Below are 18,772 nucleotides of genomic sequence, written 5' to 3' on the forward strand. Positions count from 1 at the left end.
AAATATAATAATCACAAAGCTGCAGTAGGTGAACTTTGAAAGTTTGCTTCAAAAGATTTGTACTATTTTGATATCTTTGATACCTTGATATTTTGATAAATTTGGTATCCTCCTTAGCCATTTCTAAATTGCTGTGTAGAGATAATACTTGGTATCCTTTTTAATTCTTATTCTGCCTTAGATTTCTAGCAATTCTTGGAAATAGTTTATTCAGTTTCTGATCTGTGAGAATCACTGCTTTGTTGTATAATAGTAAGGGTTATTGCCAGTGCTGCTGTTCAGGAAGTTTTGTGTCTAAGGAGGCTTCTGGCAATGGCTTGGTTCCTAGGGTACTTTCCTTTGCCACGCTTAGCAGTTAAGTGTCTCAGTCTTATGCAAAGCTTTGTAAGGGTGATCGGCTAAAAACAGACTGGCAGAAAAAAGCGTTCAGAGGTTGTTTAAACTAGCTAAAATTAAAGTGTGTCTGAAAACCAGTCCCACTGGGGATTTTTGTGCTTTATTTGAGACTTGGGGGAGCTACAGTCCTCAGAATTCTATAACCTGAAAATAGATTTGTCTATACCCTTTCTTTCAAAATTTAAAACTATTTGGTTCTTTTGGAAATCAGGTGGAAAGAGTTGCATCCTGTTCTGTTCTGGTTCAATTGTTTAAACATTCATCTGGGTCAGGGCAAAGGTCCATCTGCTACAGCTGAAAATGAATCAAACCTGTATCTTGAAACACATTCATCTGGCTCAGACCTCTTGGGGAAAAGTTTCTCTCATACTTTCACACTGTTTATATGTTTTATAACCTCTGTGTAGCATCCCTAAAGTTCATCAGGAAAGAATGTAATATAATGTGGTGGTGTGGGTATGTAATTTTCCTGGTTTCAGCTGGGACAGAGTTAATTTTCTTCCTAGTAGCTGGTATAGTGCTGCGTTTTGGATTTACTATGAGAATAATGTTGATCACAGAATCACAGAATCGTATAGGTTGGAAAAGACCTTTAAGATCATCGAGTCCAACCATAAACCTAACACTACCAAGACCACCACTAAACCATGTCCATAAGCACCTTATCCAAACGTCTTTTAAATACCTCCAGGGATGACGACTCCACCACTTCCCTGGGCAGCCTGTTCCAATGCTTGATAACCCTTTCAGTGAAGTAAAATTTCCTAATATCCAGTCTAAACCTCCCCTGGTGCAACTTGCGCCCATTTCCTCTCATCCTGTCACTTGTTACCTGGGAGAAGAGACCGACCCCCACCTCTCTACAACCTCCTTTCAGGTAGCTGTAGAGAGCAATAAGGTCTCCCCTCAGCCTCCTTTTCTCCAGGCTAAACAACCCCAGTTCCCTCAGCTGCTCCTCATCAGACTTGTGCTCCAGACCCTTCACCAGCTTCGTTGCCCTTCTCTGGACACACTCCAGCACCTCAGTGTCTCTCTTGTAGTGAGGGGCCCAAAACTGAACACAGTATTCGAGGTGCGGCCTCACCAGTGCCGAGTACAGGGGGACGATCACTTCCCTGGTCCTGCTGGCCATGCTGTTTCTGATACAAGCCAGGATGCCTCTGGCTTTCTTGGCCACCTGGGCACACTGCTGGCTCATACTCAGCCAGCTGTCAACCAACACCCCCAGGTCCTTTTCTGCTGGGCAGCTTTCCAGCCACTCTTCCCCAAGCCTGTAGCATTGCATGGGGTTGCTGTGACCCAAGTGCAGGACCCGGCACTTGGCCTTGTTGAATCTCATACGGTTGGCCCCAGCCCATTGATCCAGCCTGTCCAGGTCCCTCTGCAGAGCCTTCCTCCCCTCAAGCACATCAACACTCCCGCACAACTTGGTGTCATCTGCAAACTTACTGAGAGTGCACTTGATCCCTTCATCCAGATCATTGATAAAGATATTAAACAGAACTGGCCCCAGCACGGAGCCCTGGGGAACACCACTTGTGACCGGCTGCCAATGGAGTAAACTCCATCCACCACCACTCTTTGGGCCCGGCCATCCGGCCAGTTCTTTACCCAGTGAAGAGCACACCCGTCCAAGCCATGAGCAGCCAGTTTCTCCAGGAGAATGCTGTGGGAAACACAGATGTTTTGGCTGTTGCTAAGTGGTGTTCACACTGGTCAAGGACTTTTCAGCTCCCCATGCTCTGCCAGGTGCACAAGAAGCTGGGAGGGGGCACAGCCAGGACAGCTGACCCAAACTGGCCAAAGGGCTATTCCATACCATATGGCATCATGCTCAGTATGTAAACTGGGGGAGTTGGCCGGGGAGCAGTGATCGCTGCTCAGGGACTGGCTGGGCGTTAGTTGGCGGGTGGTGAGCGGTTGCGTCACTTGATTTTTTTTTGTTTGTTTTGTTTTTGTTTTTTTGTTTTCCCCTGGGTTTTGTTCCATGTCCCGTCCCCCTCCCCCAGTTGTTTTCCTTTTCATTACAATTTATTATTATTACTATTATTATTATTTTATTTCAATTATTAACCCTGTTCTTATCTCAGCCCAAGAGTTTTCTTACTTTTGCTCTTCAGAGTCTCTCCCCCATCCCACCAGGGTGGGAGGGTGAGCGAGCGGCTGTGTGGTGCTTGGTTGCCGACTGGGGCTAAACCACGACAGTCCTTTTTCGTGCCCAATGTGGGGCTCGAAGCGGTGAGATAAGGACAGATCTAACCAGAGTGTGTTAAAACAAATTTGTTATAAGCATTTGTTTTATTAGTTTAGTAGTCACTGATCACAATGTATATGTACTGGTTCTCAGAGTTGTGTGATGTAACACCCGACTTGCCGTATATTCTGTGTGGTGGTGTTGTGTGCAGTTTATCACCTCGGTGAGATGGATTAAGGCTATCGCTTTGCTGTACTGTGTAACACTGGCTCATGCCGTGATAAAATTTTTGTTCATGAAATCCATCTCGTCTGTGTACTCAGCACGGCCATTGCCGTCACCTCTGTGCTTCGGGAGCCATCTATGGGGAATTGCTGATAATTACACTTTTTACCTTTTCTCCTTGGAGAGCCAACCTGTGGGGGAGACACTTTCCTCCATCTTCCCTTTCCTCTCCAGGCTAAGCACAATAGCTCTTGAGAATTTTGAATATCCTTGGGATGTTCAAACCAGCATGTTCCTATTGCTATGTCTCCTGCATGTGTGTCAGGAGGGTGAGTGAGCGGCTGTGTGGTGCTTAGTTGCCAACTGAAGCTAAACCACGACAGTCATAAGGATTGCTTTTTGTGTTAGATGCAGTGGACTCTTCAGTGTACTTTGGTATTTGTCACGGATCAGGCTGTTGTTCTAACAGCACGTTGTCCACACTGGAGGCGTGGATTTAAAAGTTAAATCCTCAAGCACCTATGTTCTTCAGATTTCTATTTAACACTCAAGTACTATAATTTCCAAGGATTCAGATGTTCTGCTAGTTTTCATTCTGGAACTGAAATGATATATATAAAAAAATCAAATTGCCTTCAAATTTATTTTGCAATGAATATGGTCTATATATAGGCTATAATTTTTTTCCCCTAATTTTCTTGTATTTTTCTTAAGGGAGAAGACGTAAGAGAAATTATAAACAGAAGGCCTTACTTTCTAGTGTGATGGTCAGAGAATTTGCATTACCTGTTGCTCCAGGGGATTATTTGGATAGATTTGTGGCCTATTTAGGTTTTTAAGGGGTTTAGAACTTTATAAACATTGCTGACAATGACAGTTAATATATAATTAATTACATAACTTAAGGTACTGACTTTATGGTCTTCCTCCGGAAATACTGAGAATTTAATTTTGCTTTCTTTTTTGTGGCTCAGAGTAGCGAAGTGCTTAGTATATTTTTTTAGTCTGTTCTGAGGTTATGATTAGCTTGCTTTTCCATAGTGCCAAGATTTGTCAGTGAAAGAAGGTAGAATTCAGTACAGTGAATACAGTAAGATTTATATTTGGCTTTTTTTTTTACTAATGATGAGATACTGAAGTGACAAAATTAGGCTTTTGTATCAGAAAAAAAAAAGAATTGGGAAATGAAGATGATGCTAGGTGACAAGAAGGAGAAGAAGGGATACAGAAAAATAATTGGATGAGGATTTCAGATGTGACATGCAGTCAGCAAGGATGAAGGAACACAAGAAAAAAAATGGAGCAAGGACTATTTGGCGTAATGGCAATTAGGTAAGTGTAGCACCTGAACTCTTCCTGAAAAAGAAATGTGCTTATCTAGATGCTAAATAGAGAATATAAATGAGGAAGAAAAAGAGAATACTTATTTCCCTTTTTATTATTCAATTAAATGTGTAATATAAATCTGCAAAGTCATGCAAAGAGATAATTAGTGCACCTGTTTTGTCTGTTAAGATCTGAGAGATCTCCCTCCAGTGTAAACCTAAATCTGAAAAGGGATGATGGGGCGAAAAAGGTCATAATTACGGCCTACTTCGTAACAGATCTTTTCCAAGGGAAAAATTGTCTTTTGTCATGTTAACAATTAATAAAATCACAAGAGATATGTTAAAATCAGCCAATGTGTTAGGCAACTTCCTAGATATTTCTGAGCAGTAGGAAACGAAGTAGGAACATATGATACCTACCTTGAAAGGAGAACAGAAGTTACATGTGCATATGTCTCCTATTAATTTTGCATCTGAACACCTATAAATGTATCTAGTTCATTGTGAGTATGTCTGTGTACAGTCAGAATCTTAAGTCATCTTTTTGATACCATAGCTTATTATTGTCATATACATGTACTAATTGGGGAAAAAAAAAGAGTGGAAAAACTTCTTAAAGTCTTTCTGTTCAAAAGTGCTTTTGAGCCCTGAGCGAGAATATCTGTCCATTCCTCATCAGGATGTATGTCTGGTTACTCCTTAAAGTTCAGCTTGAAACCACACGTACATATAAGAGGTTGAGGGGAGATGAAAAATCGATAGTTATCTCTGGTCTACTCTGAAAGATATTCTTCTGCCCCCACCCCAACAGGGACTCAAATGAGCATAGGTGACCTAAGTAAAATAGTGCCTTTTTCTATTGGTAGAATTTTTCTGTCGGTAACTTTTAAAGTGGGAAATTGATTGCTAAGAAAACATTTTTTAATGCAAAAATATATATTTCTCTTGAAACACACGCTATTTTTCATGAGAAAACCAAATGCCTCAAAATATCCATTTGAAAAGCTTCTGTGGTAACTTAGGCAATTAAGTTTATTGTATTTTCATTCCTATCTTTGGTTTGAAATTTCAGTCTGAGTCCTCAGCCAGAAGTCCTGCAATTGTTATACAAGACCCAGAGGCAAATATGCGGTATACTGTGAAAATGTAGTCTGATCAGGGAATAGCCTGTAGAGTGTCTTGGGCCTCAAGACACTTGAAATGTAACTCCTGCGATCTACTTTCCTCCACCTCCTTTCTAGTAAAACTTCTGGGTAGAGTCATGGAAGAGAAAACTTCTCCTGATTTACGTACACTCTGTGGAAAGGGAGGATAAAGACCACTGGTAACCTGCACTTCCCTTTGAAATCAAATTACTGGGTTACATGAGAGGTAAGTGGTTGGTAAAACTATGTGGGAGATGTGATTTTTATGAGATCTTTTTGAAAGACCTTTCCTACTGAAAGGGTAATGAGGGTTAGTTCCCTAGGAGAAGGATAGAGAAAATACAAGTAATTGGTGAAGACAGGGACTTTGGAAACTCCATGGATGAATGAGACTAGCAAAGAAAGAGGTGCAGGGGGAAGGAAGGGCCTTGAGATGGAAGAAAGCTTGAGAAGCAACAGGGTGAGAGAAATTTGCCAAAGATAACAAGAATTTGAGTCTGATTAAAAGAAAATTAGGGAACAGTTGAATGGAAGAGATCCCGTAGCAGCTTTGATTTTCAAATACAGTTGTTTCCTTTGGGACATCTTTATCACTATGGTGGGTGGAGGACAAGGCAGGAGAAAGGAGAAGAATTGGCTTTGTGGCAACCAAGGATTTGCGGAATTGAACCACTGTGGATTTGAATTTCTCTAGTTTTTTTTCAGGACAGAGTATAAAGGGCTTAGACACTAGAAGTCCATAAAATAATCCAGAAAAGTGGTATTTCCTTTGTGTGCTGTGTTCTCTGTACGTTTATTACTGGCTTCCTTGGTTTTCCATGAAGCGTCTTTGGAAGTGTGAGTGATTAATGAATGATTTCCTCTTGTGCCAATTAACTGTTAAACTTTATTTTTCTTGGTCTCCCTATGGACTCTTAGCAGGGAGTTTTAATTGTGAACACTGTAAAAGTGATATGGCTCTGTGGGTCAGTAAGCTTGGGTCTCCTTGACCACTATTTTGAAAGCTTCCACAAGCTTCCACTTTAAAAAAAAAAAACCAACTTGAATGCGATTTTCTTCCTCATGTCACATCCTTCTAACTTAATTCATCAATTACTTACTGCTCTCCTAAGAAGATTGGTTCACCTTCAAGACAATTATCTGCCGTTTTGTAAGACCTGCACCTTGCCACCTTACCCATGCAGCATAAAATCATGCGTGCTGCTGCATGCATGCTGCCACCTCTTAAGAATAGGCTTATCATTTGAGCAGTCATTTGAATCCCCCCCAAAAAGCACTGCTTATTTGGGTGGAGGGAATTTACCAGTACTGCTTCTTGTCTAACAAATGGTGTCTCAGCTCTGCCTGTGCAGCTTCAGCACTACAAGGAAGTCCCCTTCTGCTTTTGACATCCAGGATCCCTGACCGCATGGGACAAGCTCTGAAAGCCAGAAGGAAGTGTCAGCTGTCAGACTGCAGAGCAGGAAGAATCAGAAGTGAAAGAATACGCAGCTGATAACTCACAATGTGGTTGAAATGGTGTGGCCAAACCACAACAAAGAATCTCTGAAAAAAAATTGGCATTTGAGAAGAATTTGGAATTCTCTTTTTTTTTTTTGGATATGTACTTAGAAATGCAAATTTGTCCCAGTCTGACTTGCACAAATTTAGACAAAATTCTTTTAAGGAACTGCTTTTCCAAAATGGGTGCTTGTTTGGATTTTTTGTTGGTATTTTTTTAACATTCAGCTTAACTATAAATGTAAGAAACTGTTTTCATAAAATGATGATGAAGTTAGTCTGAGAGCCCATAAACAAAATGCTCATTCCATCTATCACAGTGGTTTCAGACTGCTCAGACATAGCTAGGATTAAGCCTTTGAAATGTGAGGAGAGATTTCAGGTCAAAGCAAATTCTTACAGTTATGTTATAAGCTATTAACAACAATAATAAAGCATATTGTTAATGCAAGCAAGTTTAGGAGAGCAGTATCTTTCTTTCAGTATGACCTTTCAAACTGATTTTTCACTCTTCTTTCCCTATTCTGTTTTTTCAGAACTTCACCAGAGCAGAACTTGAAGTAAAGTGACAGATAACGTGCATCTTTCTGAGGTACTTTGTTATCGTATAACTTTTGATAAATATAGGTCCTTCTTTTGACTTTTGTGAGGTCACAAGACTTTTAATTCCTCTTTCTTACTGAAGGTGCAATGATTAAAAGGTTAAAAGTCAAAGTGGAAGCCATAACCTCTCCATAAAACTTCTTTAAACTTACAGATGGAACTATCCTGAGGTCTTTAGGAATACTTAATACAAAAATTCCACTGAGGCATTGAGCCATAAAAATTAGGTATTTTCACATGATTCCTTTGTAGACACTAAATCCAATTAATTGATTTATAGTTATAGAGCAGGTTCTTACTGGAAATCTAAAGGAACTCTGAGAGTGAATGAAGCTTGACAAATAACAGCATTTTAAAGACAGTTTTGTGCAAAGAATTTATTCTTTCACAACAAAGGGCCATAAAGAGCATCCTTTTCTTTGATAAATGATAAATTATATTTCTGTAATAATAATAAAAAAATCACATTGCTGTGTTCCCTTAAGTTATGTTACCAAAGAAGTGCTAATTATTCCCTTTGCCATTGTCTCAACATCCTGAGCCATTTACAACAGAAATGGAAAAGCTGCTTGAATAAATGTTCTGTGTTTAAATCACTTCCTTGTAGCCTGAGAAGGTAGTTAAAAAGACAAAAGGAGTCCTTTTTTGTGGGCATGCTTATAGGCCATATTTCTCTTTGCAGTAAACTCAGGAGTTTGTGCGTACAATGAAAGATGATTTGACAAACACCGGAATAAAGATTAATCAGAGGTTGATATATAAAATATTTTAGTTACGTTTCATACAAACTGTGAATACAATATAGTTACCGGGAGTAGAGTCGCAATCAGAAATCTTAAAACATCGTGTTATAGATGCACAATTTCACTGGGAAGTATGCTATAGGATTATAAGGAGAAGTGTGTTGGCTTTGAGGAGCACAGATGCACCAGATGGCGCCAACAAAGAAAATCTGGGTAAAGTCACCAAACTTGCCTATTCTATTATGAATTGCTGAGTAACTATAATCACAAAGTAGTAAACTACTGGCACCCTATCCCAGTGGCATTCATCAGGTAGATAAATACACCCATCTTGTTTGTATCTGCGCATTTCTAGTAGTGATTGGCAAGTTCTCAAGAACTGTGTGTGCATGGTTTGAAGCAGAGTTTGTATTAGTTATAATGCACACAAATACATATTGGGAAAGGATTTACTCTCCACACAAATGCACAGAAACATAATCTCTTAACCAGCCTGCATCTGGAGTGCTACTGAAAAGCTTTAGGAAAAAATGTTTTTAGAAACCATTGTGCTCTCACAATAACTGTTAGCTAAAATCTTGAGCTCAGCATGCTAAGAAGTAACTAAACATACTTAACTAAATTGCTGTAATTTAATAGGAAAAGCAACAGAGCAGGAAATCCATAAATTAGTAAAGAGTTATCTAAATGAATAACTTTCATCATCGTATTCAAGCTCATCTTCCTCGTCATCCTCCAAAAGTCCATATTTAAATTTGCGATAGACTGTGCCATCCTGGCCCATATATACAATGTCATCTTCTTCGTCATCATCTTCATTATCTTGATCTCTATACTCAATCACTTGATCTTCCTGGTAACTTGGACTGTTGTGGTAGTTGCTCACGTAGGAAGGAAAGGTTTTGGAGTGATTTGTCAGCTTCTCATACCCACCTTTACTGGTAGCCTGGGTTTTGGCTCGTGATTTTCTCCAGATGAATACAATGGCTCCAATGACAAGGAGAAGCAAAATGCAGGTAATAACAAAGAAAGTAGTTTTGCTTTTGCTCCTGGGTGGTAGAGTGGTCCGTAATACACAGTCATCTACAACAGCAGTTAAAAAAAAAAAAAAAAAGATTAGATGAGCTTGTGTGCGTGTGTATGCTGGGGGTGTATTTGTCTTAAAACACGCAGTACAACGTTTAGGCCTGCTTATGTTTTTAAATGCATTTGACCTCACTCTTCCAGTATCACAACTGTGTTCCTGTAGCTGTGATGGCATAAGGATGTAAGCAAGGTTGCTGGGATAGCTATGCTTCTTTATTAGATTAGAAATAATCAGAAAGAAGCAGAAAAGCGAACAGGCACACAAACGCATTTTGACATGATGAGCTTAAAATGCAATGATTCAGATGGCTATCCATTGAAGCAAGAACTTCCCAGTCACCTGGTTCTTGAAATGCCTGGCCATTTAACACGATAGCTGTGGGTGAAAGAAGGTGCTGTCTCCCGCCATCAGTTGTGATTGCTGTTATTTGTGTACAGCCCTTCCTGTTCTGCTGATGGAGCAGTAGAAACGCACTGTGTGCCTGCAGCTCAGCAGCACATTTTTGCTCCATTCCTCTTTTGATTTTTAAACGTCAGCCTAGTCAGTCATAAAGCCCTTCAGCACCGTTACTGCTCCACAGCTTGGTCCTACCTTGTGTTTCCCTGCAGTCACAGCACTCTGGGGTGCCTGCCAGGTCAGAGTCACTGCAGCAGGGCAGGCAGCGGCTTTCCTCCAAGTAGAGCTGCATGCCGGCTGGACAGATCGTGCAGTTGAGAGGCCCGGGTCCCTTGCACTCAGTGCATGAGCTGTCGCATCTCTCGCACTTGGGCTTGTCCTCCTTCGGGCACAGAACACAAGCAATGCACCTTTCATTTTGGATTCTTTGAACCTGACCTGACAGTTCTGTCCTGTCATTCACTGTCTGGGTGGTCATCTCTGGGCACCACGGGTGTCAATGGCAAAATACAGTAGGGAGTAGGAAAACTAAAATTTGGTTCATATTTCCTGGATTCTCAGTGATCTGCTTGAGGGGGGAAGTGTTGCAGGAGCTTAGAGATCTCACCTAGCTAGACAGCAAGCCGAAATTCATTCAGACTGCAAGCTCTTCGGCCAGAAAGTATGCTTTTGTTGTGTTAGTCTCATGCTAGCAGATCTGTGGTTCTTTGGCAGTAATGATGGTAAAGTGGCCTTCAAGAACTGTACTCAAGAGTAGCATTAAAAGTAACTGACATGGGAGAAGCAACATGAAATATTCTGGAAAAAAAAAGCAGCTGAGAGAATGAATTTCCTTTCTAACTTGTGAAGGAGCAGAAATAAGGAATAAAGCTGGCTGGAAATTTTCTAGCAAACTAGATTTTTATTAGACCATGTTGGTTTTGTTTTACAGTTACAGCTTAGATTCAAATATGCTTCTCAAATACCAGCTAGGCTCCTGGGAGCCTCTGTGTACAGAGACTACCAAAGATAATCGTTATCACATCTACCTTGCAGAATGCTCTGAGCTCAGGTAATTCAAGGCTTCCAGTGTTTGCATTTCCTGGCCTACTGGGAAAAAATTGCTGTTTTTCTGCCATGGTACCAGGACCCCATACCCACTGTGAGGATCTGGAAACTCCAATAACCTTTCATCAAAGCTGTCAGACCTGCGAGGCTGGTTGTCCTGAACTGAAGAACCTGGGCAAGATGGGAGGGTCATAGCGGGAGGTCCAGTTTCTCAGCGTCAAAGCTTTTGCAAAGAACTGCAGACCTCTGTGGTCCCCAGCTCTTAGGCTGTGTTCTCAGGCTTACAGTTATGGAGCTCACTGCTAAGGGGATATTCCAGGCCAGAGACTCCAGGGTATGCAGCGTCTCATGCCAGCTGGCTTGCCTTGCTGCTATATTCTTGAATAAACATCTTTGGAAGGCAGTTGGTGTGGAAATCTGGAAGCTGGAGTGCCCAGACTTGTGGCACAGACCCAAACCTAATTGTGGTCCTACTCTACTAAATATACAGCTCTGTTAACTTCAGCCTGTCTCTCCACTAGAGGTTTCTGCCAGCAAAGCTGTCAATCAGGAATGCAATGTGATTTCTTACAGACAAAGCAGCAGAAATCTGTGGGGAAATCCTGGTTATACTGGAAGAAAAAAAATGCTCTATTACTGATATAGCTGATTTTGTTCACATGGCTTTGGTATCATTGTTGACAAAGTTGTGCTTTTATATTTACTGGTAGAGGATTACTCTATAGTAAACAACCCCAGAAAGACAAACAGTGATTCCTCTGCCAAGAGAAGAAAAAAGTAAGCATATTTAAAGGTAAGCAGCCTTGAAAACTCAGAGAAGAGCATTCTGTGTTGTTTGTATTGTGTTCAGAAGTTGAGGTTCAGCATACAAATCACAGGAGAAAATGCCTACAAATAAATACCTCTTGTCCTGGTGTCTCCTGGACTTTGTATTCACCTACAAAACAGTCTGAGTTGCACATTCCACTTAATAAACTGTAGCTCCATACACAAGATGTGCAGCTGAATGCTCCCTTTCCTAGGAAGGCAAATAAAACAACAATATTACAACAGGAAAAAATGTTATCTAATTTCCTTTAAAAATTATACCAACCACTGCCACCAAAGAAAAGGGTGTTTGTCAACAGCAAGAATCAGCAGTGCGGAATCCAGCCTGAGGAAGTTGGTATTAGAAAGAGCTTGGGCCTAGTCTGGAGGTTTTATGTGCCCACGAAGTGTGTTTCTTATGTGTTTTGATATTCATGAAAAGCTGATTTGGGAATCAGTTGTACAGGGAAGTTCCGACACATTCAGGAAAATCAATTAGATCAGCGCACTGAAGTAAAATTGTAGGAAACCTTGGCCAAATGCTCTCCTTCACAAAATCAATACTTACCAGGCCTGCTAGCTAACCCTTTTCAAACCACAATGAATTAAGGTATGGTTCTGTTTGAACAGCAAAATAAATTCTTTAGTTGCATAGGAAGAAAATTCTTCGCTAGGTGCAAACAGAGCATCATATGCACTCTGGGTGTTGGAGACTCTTTTTGGAGAGAGATGCCACATGCAGTATTTCTGTGAAACATTGAAGTGAAGGGTTTGTCCTACGTGTTAAGATGTACCTGTTCATTTCCCTGCAACTAGGCATTTTCTGCCACCGTCTGAAAGGAAGAAAATGGAAATGCAAGTAGTTCACATTAGAAGTAGTTAAGCAGGTGAAGTTAGCCATCTTCTATAACCCAGTGAATTTACTATGTGATTTTTCTGAGCAGGGCAGTGTTGGCCTTCCTGCTCTTGAGAAACAAGAGACACCACAACACTTCTTTGCTCGTACGTCAGTAACACAGATGCATTCCAGAACACCTACAGGTTTGCTGTTTAGAAGGACTGGCTTGTGTTTCATCTTAGTGTCTCTGTGATTACGATAGAAAATCTCTCCTGTATTATTTATCCCAAATAAAATAAAAATCAATGGAAGTAGTCTGTAAATTAAAATGGCTATCTTTTTGCCCCAAATCCAAGCCAAAATATTTCTGTTACATGTTATAATGTTGTTAAACAATTACATTTTAATAGTTCGTGAAGGTGGCTTCACTCTAAGTGTTATTTCCACAATTTTAAATACTGTTATGTTGCAATTACCCATCTGTGCTATCCAGTATATCCGCTATCCAAAACAAATTTCGTATGTTACAATATGGTATGGTCTAAGCTGCAGAGAGGCACCTGTTAGCTACCGTCATCGGATGCTGTTCAGATAGAACAGGACACCAAATAGGTCCAAGGGGATTAATGCTGCTTGCTTCAGAATTGGATGAATTAGGAAAAAGAAGAAACTGAATACGTAAGTGTGTCACAGAACAAAACAGATAGTCTCTCAAAGTTAGCTTTGAAAAATACTTAACTATATTAAAAGCAGCAGACATCACTGCTTTTTTTTTGCTTTTTTTTTGCTTTCACCCTGATGATATGCTTTATGGCCTTACTGTATTCTTAAGTGTTAGCTGTTGATTTTCTACTCTTCCCTTTGCAGACTGTAAACATGTGTGGTTGGATTGAGGTTCCTTGGCTTTCACGGAGTAACACATAGTAGGACAGCTCAAAGAGTGAGATACTATTCAGTCATTATACAGTGTTTGTGCGAGAAATGAGGTCCAGCCCTGTAACCAACAGAGCCCTTTTTTTTAGAGTTGGTGAGCGTCTTTGTGAGAGGCCTGGCTGACGGAAACTTCATGACTGTTGTCAGTTTGTTTCCCTTCACTGACTTGGCACTGGGAGTCGCTCCCAGCCCGCCCCATGAGAGGCTGCCTTTACGCTTGTGCTCTGTGGCTGGAGGCAGCCCTGCAGGAGCTTGGCAGAAATTCATACCCGTGCTTTGATCTCCATCAATCAATACTCTAAAAGTAAGGTGGCAGCATGGGACAGCCAGCACAGCCAGCCCAGGGCCAGGGAGAGCCCGGCAGCCCCAAGGGGCTTCTGCGTCACCCACCGCAGCTGCTTAGGTCATGGACAGGTTGGTAGCGCTGTGCGTGGTACGTCTCTGTATGAAGTGTTTCCAAGTCTTGGAGCAGAGAGTAAAAAAAAAAGAAAGAAAAAAAGGGGATGGCAGGTGTTTTGACAACCCTTTTTTTGGTCAAAGTGGAGCGTATGATTTTACCTTCACAAGTTCGGCAGGAAGGGTGGCATCTTTCACAGACGTTGTCCTTGCTTTCGTAGTAATACTCAGGACAAGAACTAACGCATTTGTTCTTGGAGCGCAACAGGTAGAAATATGTATCACAGAAAAGGCAGTCGGTGGGTTGAGGCCCCATACACTCCTTACAGCCCTTGTGGCATCTCTCACATGATCCAGTGGAGTTTTGTGCAAAATATCTGAAACAGATCAAATAGTCATGGCTTTGCATAAAGCGTAGCAGTGACAGGAAAAACAAAACATCCTTCATCCTTAGCTTTTACTGCGATTACATCAATGTATAAAAGTGATATTCACGTGATCACAGTAAACATTTGCAATCTCAGTGAAAAGAGAATTAATTTCCTTTAATTCCCCTTGGCCATTGGAGTTCAGCTATAAAGCAAGACTTTGTAAATTGAGGGTGTATAAAGCAAGGCTTCCTAAAATCTAGGGTGAATTCAGACACAAAGTAAATATATAAATAGGCAGGGCTCAGAAAACCTCAACTCTGTTTTGTCTCTGCAAGAGATCTCCTGGAGATGTTGGGTAAGCACTGAATTCCTCACTGTTTCTGATGACCTGCTGTCAGATGGAAATTCAGAAATTTCATATTTCCTTTCAGTGCACAAACAGTCTTAGCCAAAGGATACCAGCAGAGGAACAGTGTTCACCGAAGTTGTGCTGTCAAACAATAAGAAGAACAGCTGCACTGTGGTTTCATTGAGATGTGGTCCTTACAGACTTCCAGTTTAAGGGGTTGGTAACTGAATTTAACAGCCAGCATGATTGTACTGTACTGCAAAATTAAATGGAGCTGAACCAGAAATCATAGGTCCACTTCCCAAATTTGAATTTCTGAGACATACTCACAAGAGCACACTGAATTCCTATTTGGAAATTAAATGGACTCATATTAATGAAGTTGCTGTCTAGAATTATGAGTCCTCACTTGAAAGGTGTTTTAGTGGTTGGTTTTATTATGATCCATTATAAACATTCACTCAATGCAAACCAAAAGTAACCTAATCTGAACTTCAGGTTAAGTGAAGGCTGCAAGGGGACTTGAAGGAAGTTACACTGCTTCCTGTGCTCAAGCTGACTAACAGGTAACTTAGTATATTTATTCTGCTTCACACTGTTCTGTACAAACATAACCTAAGAGCATCCTTGGAGTGTAAGAATGGCCAGACCACATCAAGCTGGTCCCAGTTTGGGCACCAACTTTACAGTTTTCTACTGTGAGGTGAGGTTTTCTACCGCTTCTGTACTGGGACAACATAAGAATTTTTCACCTGAAAATAGAATTCAGTTCTATTTCACTCTGAAGTAGAATAGGGCAGAGTGATCCAGTTTCTCAAAGCTCTCCCTGTGATGTAGCTCTTAGCTGAAGATCTTGGACCTTACCCTGCTGGACACTGGTTTACACATCCTTTTCCTTGTCTGTACCAGCCTGGTTTGCAGGAAAGGCACTGTGAGCTGTGTTTTCCAGTGCAAGTGACACAGGCGCTGTGGCATGGGGAACACTGTCGCTCATCGCTGTCAACATAATACCCATCTGGGCATGTTTCAACACAGGTTGTATCTGCACAGACAACAATGCAGAATAACACATCATATTCAGTATTTGCTGCTATAAAACATCTCCTACAGCTGTGCCAGGGGAAACTCTCTAACAGGAGATGCTGTCAGAGCAGGTACCAGAACAAGAAAAGAGAATGTTGGAATACAGTAATTATTTTTTGTTTCTTCTAAGTCTTGTGAGTTCATTAGTCCTCATTTCTGCCTTTTAGGTACATTAGCAGGCTCTTCAGAACAGATAATTTTTTATCCTTGGGAAATATAAATGCATAATACATAGTAATGAACAGAAGCTGTGATTTCTTTCAGAATATACAAAAGAAGAAATAGTAATTAGGAAACTTTCTATCTGTATTGCCTTAGTAATTAGAAAACTTTCTATCTATCTACATTGCCATTTTCCTTAGGTTTCACTCTAACCTCATTGCATTCTGTATATACGACAAATTTGAGATTTAATGACATTTGTTCATTGGTCTTTACCCCTGTCTGTGGCTGCTGCTTTATGTTGTGGGAATAAACACCTGTAATGCTGCCAAATGTACCATGTACATCCCACTTTTTCACTGAGATTTCAGAGGGTCATTAGAATAGGAATCTTGAATGAGCAGTTAGGACTGATGCAACTAACGGCAAGTGTCTCAAGCTAAGAGAGCAGTGATTACTCATTAGTAGCTTGTACTCATTATCTAGCTCGTCTTTATAGTTTTGCTGATCAGGTTGCAACTGGGCAAAGGAAGATAGTTCCCCTTATTTCTATTTTTCTTGCAATTTCTCCACTTGAGGATGTTTGTTTACATACATCCATCAACTTTACCGATTGTTATGGTGCAAAGCAGCTGAGTGTGTTGGTAAAAGACAGGTCTGATGCAAGACCTCAGAAATTTAAGAATGCTAAGTCTTCATCAGAATTAGACTCAAAAAGCTCAGGTTCAGTTTTAATTCAAACTCTCTTTAGATTTTTCCTGCATGAAAGATAATTTGAATAATTTTTTCTCCCAATTGTTTTCTAAAATTTTTGTTTGCTTTTTAAATAATATGCAAAGAAGTAAAGTTTAAGTTGTGGGATTTTACACTTTTTGCCAATTTGTTTCTGAGACAATACAGTCTTTTGTTCCAAAGTCAGAAAAGTAGTTTTGCACCTCAGCCATCCACTAGATTCTGACCTAATGATCCATGAGCAACTTTTTAACAGCTCTGCTTAAGTGTTTCTTTGTTCAGCAGATCTCTGCCGGGATTAAACAAGCCAACCTGAAAATGTGAGCTCTTTGTCCATACATTAAAAAAAACCAAACAACAAACTAAGGTTATCCCTCTTGTCTTTTTAAGTTCTTTGTAGGAAACAACAGGAACAGTACATACCAAGTAAATGAAACATACAAGTTTTGTTTAGCCATGGAGTTTGTTGCTAGTTAGAAGTCCTGCTTTGACCCCAGTGAGTGGCAAGCCCAGTCTCATGAGAGTTTCCAGGTAGCCCTGCAGAAGGAATTATCTCTGCACAAGTTATCTACTTCTCAGGCCAACTTTGCAATATTTAGATTGGCTGAAGCAGCCCTAGATGTTTCATAAATGTGACAGGAACTTGCCTATTTTGTGCTTTCAGTGTAGAATAAAATCTAGAGGCAGGAGCAAGACACTTACTGAGAAGATAGCGGTTATTCGCACAGCTAAGGCAGTGGTGTTCAGTGGGTCCTGAGCAGTGGAAGCATTTCTTATGACAAGGCTTGCAGGTCTGAGTTTTCTCAATGTAGTACTCGGTGCGAGAGCAGTATCCAGATACCACACAGTGCCCATCATGGTTTAGCATCAGGCCATTTCTGCAAGTAAGGCAGGCAGTGGAAGAAGAACAAGTCTGGCATGTCCTATTGCATGCTGAAATGGACAAACAGTAGGAATGTCACCATTTCTTGTTGCATTTCAGATTATTATTTCGGCTTTAATTTTGCAAGGAGCAGCTATGATCTCTGAATGAGAAGCTGAGGGAAGCAGAGCGATAGCTCTGCTTCTGCATGGCCAAACATTTTACTATTTTCAATCTTACGCAGTCAGTTCCTTAGGTTTCCTTTTGCACTGGCACTGCATTTGCTTAGCAGTGGTTTTCAACATACTGTCTCCAGCAATACTCAGCGCTTTACCAGAGTGGTTGCCCATAATATTAAAAACATCTAGCTTTGCTACCTCCCTCTCAGCTTTCTCCAAATTTTACTGTTCTAAGCTATGCCTTTTTATTTTTCTGCATTAGCTATCTCCTCCGTTTCCAGGACACTGATAGCGACATTAGCTGGCACATGCAGGCCCTTTTGGGATAGTCTTTAACCAGACCCACTTGTATTTCAATACCATTCTGGGGAAAACAACAGCTGCCAACCTTGGCAGTCTTCAGTAGCTTCTTCATAGTAAGCCCCTTCAGGGCACTCTTCAAAACACATGCCACTGTAGAGGACAAAGAAGTCAATGGCACACTCAGTGCAGTCGTCGGAGTCTGGCCCGTCACAATCCTTGCAGTTTGCATGGCAGGGAAAGCAGTGCTTGTTTTCAGCATAGAAGTGAGAAGGGCAGTCCTGCACACACTTGCCCTCGTGCAGGAAGAACTCGTCCATGCACTCTACAGAGAACAGCAAACAACAGGTAAGCAAACGGGCATCAAATTCTGACCTCTGTAAGTGAGGGAGTGAAGGAATGCTAGGAAACCATAAATTCTGCAGTGCCTGTCATAACAGGAGGTAAGAGGACTGCTTGGGAAGGTAGTGCTTTCTTTTTCAACTCTTTCCCCTCCAAACTGCCCATAGTAGCCCAACCCTCACACAGCATCTTCTGTGTTACATCAGGAGACTGAGAAGACAAGTCACTTGTTTGGCTTTGCTGATATTAACTAAACCATGCTGCCACTGAATATAGGTGGACTTCTGCTGAGATATTATATCTGCATTATGAACTTCTTGCAAAATCAGGGATGTCCAGATCTGAAGTTTTGTTTGGTTTATTATTAAACTATGAGTCTGGCTGGAATATATAGACGTGAATGTTTGTCTTTGCACAGAGCTGGGATTCAGCTGCTAATTTTATTATGAGCACTTGGTTTAATAGCTTTGTTTATGGTTGGTTTGGTTTTTTTTTCATTTCATCCATGTTTATGTTTCCAGAATGACTTGCTCAATATTAACTATCCTGGAAATTTTTTTGGGGGGATTCAGACTCACCAGGATATCCAAGGCTTTCCTAATATGTTTCATTACACAGATTTCATTCTCTACCATGACTAGTCATTTGCAAAAATGGTAAAGAGATGTAAAGTTCCACCAAACTAGGAAAGAAACATTCTGTATTTCACATTGGTGTAAATGTGTATTCAAATGTTTAGGCATGGATACAGTAG

The 18,772-nt window shown here is 40.8% G+C and overlaps 1 protein-coding gene across 1 annotated transcript in view; it reads right to left on the reverse strand.

Annotated features, from left to right (window-relative positions):
* Positions 1 to 8,813: 8,813 nt before the first annotated feature.
* The window catches only part of LOC140650655 (proprotein convertase subtilisin/kexin type 5-like), a 259,934-nt gene continuing 249,975 nt past the window's right edge, over positions 8,814 to 18,772 (reverse strand). The window contains exons 31-37 of the mRNA XM_072859286.1: positions 17,765 to 18,001; positions 17,038 to 17,268; positions 15,223 to 15,400; positions 13,801 to 14,015; positions 11,567 to 11,682; positions 9,813 to 9,999; positions 8,814 to 9,217 (exon numbers count right to left, since the gene is read on the reverse strand). Of these exons, the coding sequence (XP_072715387.1) occupies positions 8,814 to 9,217; positions 9,813 to 9,999; positions 11,567 to 11,682; positions 13,801 to 14,015; positions 15,223 to 15,400; positions 17,038 to 17,268; positions 17,765 to 18,001 (1,568 nt within the window). The remainder of the gene's footprint in view (positions 9,218 to 9,812; positions 10,000 to 11,566; positions 11,683 to 13,800; positions 14,016 to 15,222; positions 15,401 to 17,037; positions 17,269 to 17,764; positions 18,002 to 18,772) is intronic.

The sequence above is a fragment of the Ciconia boyciana genome, chromosome 4, assembly GCF_034638445.1.
Source record: "Ciconia boyciana chromosome 4, ASM3463844v1, whole genome shotgun sequence".
NCBI lineage: Eukaryota > Metazoa > Chordata > Aves > Ciconiiformes > Ciconiidae > Ciconia > Ciconia boyciana.